The sequence below is a fragment of the Panthera tigris genome, chromosome A1 (genome assembly GCF_018350195.1).
Source record: "Panthera tigris isolate Pti1 chromosome A1, P.tigris_Pti1_mat1.1, whole genome shotgun sequence".
Classification (NCBI taxonomy): Eukaryota; Metazoa; Chordata; class Mammalia; order Carnivora; family Felidae; genus Panthera; species Panthera tigris.
The window spans coordinates 28,978,794-28,986,389 of record NC_056660.1 but is presented as its reverse complement, the minus strand read 5'-3'; the positions used below and the strand labels follow the sequence as shown (position 1 = coordinate 28,986,389).

General features: G+C 42.7%; 1 protein-coding gene across 2 annotated transcripts; it reads right to left on the bottom strand.

Moving 5' to 3' along the window:
• Positions 1-1,644: 1,644 nt before the first annotated feature.
• Positions 1,645-7,075, bottom strand: LOC102951676 (kelch repeat and BTB domain-containing protein 6). 2 transcript variants are annotated; one of them, XM_042977399.1, is made up of 2 exons: positions 4,706-7,075; positions 1,645-1,682 (listed from the first exon to the last, which is right to left on the bottom strand). In XM_042977399.1, exons 1-2 carry the CDS (start codon positions 6,600-6,602, stop codon positions 1,672-1,674), a joined length of 1,908 nt encoding a protein of 635 aa, XP_042833333.1. In that variant the 5' UTR covers positions 6,603-7,075; the 3' UTR covers positions 1,645-1,671. The 2 variants fall into 2 exon arrangements, with proteins under 2 accessions (XP_042833333.1, XP_042833331.1); XM_042977397.1 differs by lacking the exon at positions 1,645-1,682 and having other exon boundaries at positions 2,188-7,074.
• Between the last annotated feature and the right edge of the window lie 521 nt (positions 7,076-7,596).

Genomic DNA, 7,596 nt, shown 5'->3' with positions numbered 1-7,596 from the left:
GGAGTGGAAGGCCCAGCCCATGTTACGCGGATTGCAATCACCCCTGGGGATGGTGTTATCCTTTTGGCTGCCATGTGATAACATCTGGCCTGACAGATGGTGTGGTAGAGATTGCTATTTAACCTAATAGCCTTTCTCCTCCATTCTATAAGAAGGAACCCCTGAATTTTAACTCAATACACATTGTTCTAGAATAAAGACTACCTCTTCTAGGCAGTCTTCAAGTTAGGTATGCCTACGTGGTTAAGATCTGGTGTAGGTCATGTGACTGGAAGTGATGTGTACAACTTCCTTTATAAGGAAGGCTCATGCCTTTCCCTTCCCCTTCCTCTTTTCTTGATGGCTGGAATATGGACACAAGTATAAACCAGTTTAAACCGTGTGGACCAGGACATAACCCCAAGGATGGCAGAATGGGGAAACAGAAAAGCCTGCGTCTCAGGGGATTTTCTAGAAGAGGGGCAAAAACATAACAGATTGGACTTTTATAGGAGAAACTTATTTAAATAACTATTGGGTCTCTATTACAAACAACCAGACCTATATTCCAGCCAATATACAAAGTGAGAGAAAACATTAGGTCTTCTCTAAACAGAGAAAGCCCTGAAGACACTGAGACTCTATCTAGATCAGGCTGTGCCTGAAGTAAGTTCCCTTGCTGGATTTTTCTGTTAAAATAGGCAAAAAAAAAAAAAAAAACAAACCAAAACACTGAATTTTCTTAAGATGATCTATGTTAAGGTAATGTTGCTTACAATTGAGTTCTGGCTCTTCTCTTCCTCTAAGGCACAAACATTTGTTTGAAAGAAATTATTTTGCCCGACACATAAAGTCCCTTTTTGCTAGTTTCCCCAGAATTAACAAATAGTTTGCCCCAAAACAGTATTTGATTAAGATATGGTGTTTCTAAGCAATTTTAACTTTGGAGGTGAGAGTGTAAAAGGTTGAGTCCATTAGGTGACAACAGACTAGGTTGTTTTAAGAGAAAATGGGTCTCACATACAGATGGGATGTTATATAACAATATGTTCCCTACTCTCTCTGTGCCTTGGACCACGTGGAGTCCTCAAGGTTATATATGTAAGGAACGGCAGTTTGATGAAATAGATCCAGGTGACAAATGGCTCAGTCAAGAAGGGGATCCTTTTTCCTGTTCTACACAAAACCTATTGCCTCCATGGCAGCTCCGGTGAACATTATCTCGTTTATTATTATGTAAAAAATCAATTGGTTTGTATATATTCTATACTCTTGTTGGTTTTAAAAGAAACATTAACTCTTACATTTCTACTGTGAGTCACATTTTCTGTAAATAATTTTGCTTCCTAACCTTCCCTGCTTTATCATATTTGCTATAATGAATGTTTCTTTAAAATTAGATGAAAAGGGCCTTGACCTTTTTAAACAGATAAGGGAAGGAGACTGTCACATGTATTCTTACCTCAGTTAAGATGAGAAGTGTCCTGTCATCTTTGACATTATAAAATTATAACAAATTTGCCTTTTTCTTAAGAATAAATCAAGAGGTGCCTGGGTGGCGCAGTTGGTGGAACATCTGACTCTTGATTTTGGCTCAGGTCATGACCCCAAGGTCGTAGTATCACGCCCCACATTGGGCTCCTCACTGGGCATGGAAGCTGCTTAAGATTCTCCCTCTCTTTCTCTCCCTGCTCACGCTTTCTCTAAAATTAAAAAAAAAAAAAAAATTTTTTTTTAATTTAAAAAAGAAATAGATCAAAAGCTTTCCCCAGATTCTCAAAAACGTCAGGTACAGAAACCTTAAAAATCTCTGCTTAACTAAAATCAATGAAAAGAGCTATTATAATTTAATTTCTTTCTTTAATCCATATATAAACAAGCCAATTGCTAAATTAGCTTCTAGTTTATCCTTTTGGAAACCCTAACGACACTTATCATTCAAACTTAGAAGTTATAAAAATTTGGGTTACACTTTTCAGACTACAGGAACAGACACAAAGGTAATTAAGGTCATTCTAAATCTTAAGAAGAGTAGTCTTGCAATGTTCTATCGAACATCTGCTAAAAGATGTGCCGATTAATTGGAAAACTGAGACAAAGGTGCTTCCCGTCAAGAAGGGATTTCAACACTGCTGGTTGCATCATTCAATGCACAGGCAAGAGCATTACACATTTAGCACAAACACTGAATTAAAAAGTCAGGAAGTTTAGGTTCTAATACCAGTTTTATTTGCAACTAATCACATACAAATCACTTACCTATAAAATAATGATTAACACCGATTCTCTAATTCACAAATATATCACGAAACCAAAATTCTTCCCAAGAAAACTTCTTTGTAAACCAAGATATCACTGCTACTTAGCTTTTACCTAACTCAAAGGTTGAGAATGACAAATCAGAGAATTTGTCACTCCTCAATCGTTTGCATACCTTAATTCTGCAGATGGACAATCTGGTTAAGATCAGCACTGTCCTATTTCAACCTTACAAAACAAAAAGCTACCCACAAGAAGTTACTGGTGAAGAAAAAATTGGCCAAATACACTACTGAGACACAGCTTTGTGTTAAGTACAGTGCTCGTAACAACCCTGCTGTTAAATAGAACAAAACGTAGTCTTACACAACTAAAAGCATGTTTGCCCTTTTGAAGGAACACATACTGTTAGGACAAGCATCTTATTTCACTAAAAATGTTAAACAGGAATGTTTTGTAGTATCTTCAAATGGCCAATCAAAATGGCTGACAACCTTTTTTTCTTTTTTTCAACCTTTTGTGTCTCCCTTTCTCCATTTTCATCCTATGGTATTTCATTAAAAAATTCAGGTCCCCACCTGAGAGCACAATCCTCTGTACTCAGCCAGGGTGTAAGAAATGTTAGCATTCTGTCACTAGAGCATAAACATCGAAGAGGAATTAGCATGTTACTAAATGAAGATTCAAGAAGAAAATTCTAACTGGGTATAGAAAAAACATATACACCATAAGCAACCGGTCATTATCACGTGTATGTAGCGTGACAACCATATCTAGTAAACCCTCAAGAGGTAAGCACTTGTATTTAGCAATGTCAGTTTTGTATGATTTAGTCTCTGTTTCTGAACATTCCCTTACGTAGTGTGACAGAAACAAAGACTGGAGCGTGGTTCACAGAGAAACACAGAACAAATACAAATATCCTAATAAAATAACCATGTATACCACTGCTTAGGGAAATATTTTAGACGAAATATACTTTCACTACTGGCCCCAAATGCCATCATTCACTTATGTTATTTAACTGTAAACTTTTAATACAAAAATACCTTTAAGCTGATAATAACATTTAGTGACTTACAAAAACTGACAATATTTCAATGCTACACAAAACAGTTCTATACACAACTTAAAGTTTTAAAGTCCTTTGCTGGCACTTGATTTTATAGTTGATAGACACAATATCTACTGATCTCAATAAAATACTGTTCTTAGCTTACACATATTTTCAAAACGAATATTATCTCATTAAACAGCAAAGAATAATCACATTTTGCTGACAAATCTCAGATGAACACTAAAATTGTACAGCCCAAGTATTTTAAGAATCACATAAACTTTTTAAGACAATGGATACAAATTTACACAATCGTCTCCAGTGAAAAAGAGGATTATTCCTCTGATTCTGTGAAGCATGTATCAAGTATAGGTCAAAAATGTGAAGCGACAAAGCAAGTTAGTTTTGTTTTTGTTTTTTTTAAGGTTTCTCAATGACTGGTGACACTACTAGAACAGATGGAAAACTGGTCACTGTTTGCAAATACACATTTTATATTACAAATTTAAAACAAATTTCTTTCCAAACAGTAGAATCCTGTTTGTGTTTGCTTCGTTTTTACTTTTAGTGAGCTTACTGCCATTCTGCACATCATTACAAATGAAATCACCAGTCACATTAAACATATAAGCTTTCTTTGTTTCTCTTCTTCACACAGGGGAGGTAACTAAGCTAAAACCTGGCAAACTATATTTAAATTAGAACACATTTTGTAATAACCCACTAATTTAAAGTTGTGGAAACCTACTACCCTGTTCTGAAGGAAAATATATACTTTCAAAACCCCACCTGGTAATTCCTAGCCAGTAAGTTTTCTATTTTAAAAATCAAAATTCAAGTCACAGTACTTGTGGCACGAAACAGAATATAAGATTTAAGAACAGAAGACTAAATTAGTATAATCAAACATAAACATACCAAACAATCAAATCAATATAGGACTTCTAGAACAGTAAATTATTAAATAGGTTGATTTCTTTGAGTGTATAAACTCCCTAACATTAAATATGTTAGTATTTCAAACAATACCCTTTCTAAACCAAACCTGAAATTAATCAACCTGTTTTGTTTTGTTGTTTTCCCAGCAAAGAGAAAGGGTATCTCTTTAAGACACTTTCCAAAGCAGTAAAAACACCGTAGTGTTTCAACCTGTCTACAACAAATTCTGATCCTGTGCATTTCACTGAGGAGCTACCTGAACCCACAAATCATCATCAGATAGAGAACTTGAACTTCCTGACTCAGAGTCCAGCTCACTGAATCCACCTAAATCCCATTCAGTACTGGATTCACTCGGCACATCTTCTTCCTCCGTGAGGAAACTGTGACCAGGCTCGAGGCAGGAAGGATAAACACGAGCTGACAGGCAGAAGAAGTTGGAATCAAACTGGAAGAGGCCTAACGTGGTACCTATGTTAATCCACTGGTCTCCCCTAGTGTCATATTCATACACGGTCACCCGGTTCTTCTTCCACTGTGGGGTGCGCGACGTGATCAGCAACAGTTTTTGGCCGTGATTGATTATCCGGTAGTTGTTGGTCTCCGACACCAAGGGAATATTATTGATCTGCCTCCACTCTCCTCTGACTGGATTGTAGACCTTCATGACTGGGATGTCACAGATACAGTAGATCTCGTCGTTGAAGACACAGGCTTCCTGAAAGTCATTGCGCTTCAGAGAAACACACTTCAGCCACATATTGTGGCTAGGATCGTAGCAGAACATGCGCTTGCTGTTGAGAGCATAAAGATAGTTCTGAATTACCATTAGATCGAAGGATATAAAAGAATGGGGTAGCGGAGCCACCAGTGCCCACTGGTTTCTCTGAACACTGTAGCATTCCACTTCCTTCAATTTAACGCCGGTAATCGGGTCTCGCCCACCCAAGATGTAGATGTAGCCATTGAGGTAGGCCACATCCATGCCCTCGCGACACAGCAGGCGGTCGGCAAGCTGCTGCCAACTATTCTGGGCTGGCTTATACACCCACAGGTCTTTCCGGGGCTGGGCAGCCAGGTAGATGTCATGGTCTGGAGAGACACAGACAGCTAAGGTGGTTACAGTCCTGGTGTGAGCAAGGCAGGTCAGAGGTGACGGCACTTTGTAAATATCTCCGGTGTACGGGTCACAGCACAGAAAGGGATCCCTAGGATGTCCAAAGAAGATCACCATCTTCTTAGCGCACACACCCAGCCTCTGGGGCGGATTTTCTGATGTAGGTACCATAGAGCTGCTGCTGCTACTGCCGCAGCCGCTGCCGCCGCCGCCGCCGCCACTGCTGTTGCCGCTGCCGCTGCCGCCGCTGCCGCCGCCGCCGCCGCCGCCGCTAGTGCCGCTGCCGCTGCTGCCGCCACTGCTCTCTGGCTTCGGCACCAGAGACTTGCACAACTTGTCACCGTATCGCATCTGCAGGGCCCCTTCGATAAGGTCCAGACAGTACTTCTTCACAATGGTGTTGGTCAGCAGCCCTTCCAGGTAGTCCTTATTTTCATCTGTGAAGTGGGTCCAGCGGACACACTTGAAGACTTCCGCAGCGTTGGGACCGCGCTCCTTGGGAGACGCTTCCAACCACTGCACTGCCACATGACACACGGTCTGCTCAAGCTCTATGTTTAGACTATCAAGGCGCAGGATAGACAGCAACTGGGCGAGGGTCAGGTCTGCCAGAGTCTCTTCCCGAATCGAACCCATCTGGCTGAGCTGCTTGAAGTTGTGGGCGATGAAGGACTGGGCCTGTGATCGCAGTTTGCGATGGCCGAAGGCGTCGGCAAACTTAAAGATGGCGGTGCAATTGGCCAGGTCAAGGCGGCGGGCTAGGAAGGAGGCACAAGCTTCCCGCACGTACTCGAGCTGCAACATGTCAGAGGCCGCGTAAAGGCGTTCCACGTTGGCTTCACTCAAGGATACACGACCTGTGTAGCAGTAGTCGACCAGCACCTCGAAGGACTCGGCATCCACATCATGCATGGTCACATTCGCCTGGTGGCTCTCGTACATGCCACCTGTGAACATGCTCTTGAAGTAGGGACACGCGGCAGCCAGCACGTTACGGTTGCAGGGGAAGAGGCGGCCGGTGCCAGGCCCGCTGCCAGGTGTCACCACCTCGATGGTCACATCACATAACAGCCGCGCGTCGTAGAAAGACTTCAGCTGCGCCAGCAGGGCTGCAGAATGAGCCGTGTCCTTCAGCTCCTCCGGGCCCGTGAAAAAAGCCGAAACCGTGGGCTTGTGAACCCTCTTGGGCCGCTTCCCACCGCGGGGACTGGCCAGGCGGCGAGAGCGCGGAGCTTCTTCCCGGGACTGCATGGTGGAGATGGCGGCGGGGTACGAGGGCGAGAACGGGTGCAAGGACCGGGCTCTGGCTCCTCCTCGCCCTCTTCTCGCTGGCGCTAGATCGCGGTGTCTCCGGAGAGACTGCAGCACGGGTCCATTTACCTAATTCAGTCTTATGCCGCAGTGCCGCCTCCCTTTATCACGTAGCCAGCGCCTGACTCACCCCTTTCCAGTTCCGCGCCCTTTCTCCGCCTCAGCTCGCTTTACAGAACCTGCTGGACGGAACCGAGATCCGCCACTGCCGCGCTGGCAATACCGGTAGGCGTCCAAGAGGACTACGGTTCCCAGGCTGCCTTTCGCGCCTTGAGGCATGCCGGGACCCTCCAGACTCCAGGGGATAGGCGGACGGACCGAAGCCGCTGTGCATTTTGGGGGTAGTAGTTTCAATAGTATCGCGAGATCTATCGGCCGTTCATTGTTTCGGGTGACGGAATTAGAAATCGCTAATTTTCTTTCGTTCTGTTTTATGGTTTAGAACTTTGGATTTGGAATCCAGATGAGACGCCGGATCTGTATTTGTCAATTGTTTGGCTTTGCTCTCAGAACTGGTTTTAAAAATGTGAAGAACAACAGTATATCATAGCCCGATGTGACGACGACATGAATTGCGTAGGTTAAATAGGATGCTCTGAATAAATATTTGCGGATTAGGTTAATAAAGTGCTTACGCAGTGTCTATAATGTAAGGGTTAGATAGGTTTTAGCTTTTCTTCTACCATTTGTGAAAAATCAAGCACCTACTCATTTGAAATCAGGAGCGTGGAGGAAAAAATTCAAAATGCTGCAGGTTTCTGCAGAGATTCCACCCCCTCACCCTGCCACCCCCGCCTTTTAATATTTTTTTTCTTTTTCCAAATATTGTTTCAGGTGTACAATATAACGGTTCAATAATTCTATACATTAATGGCTCAGTGCTCATTAAGACAAGTGTACTCTTAATCCCCTTTATCTCTTTCACCATCACCCC

What these genes read in the sequence shown, in the direction of transcription:
- LOC102951676 (XM_042977397.1), bottom strand. Translation starts at nt 6,602, where the DNA reads ATGCAGTCCCGGGAAGAAGCTCCGCGCTCTCGCCGCCTGGCCAGTCCC.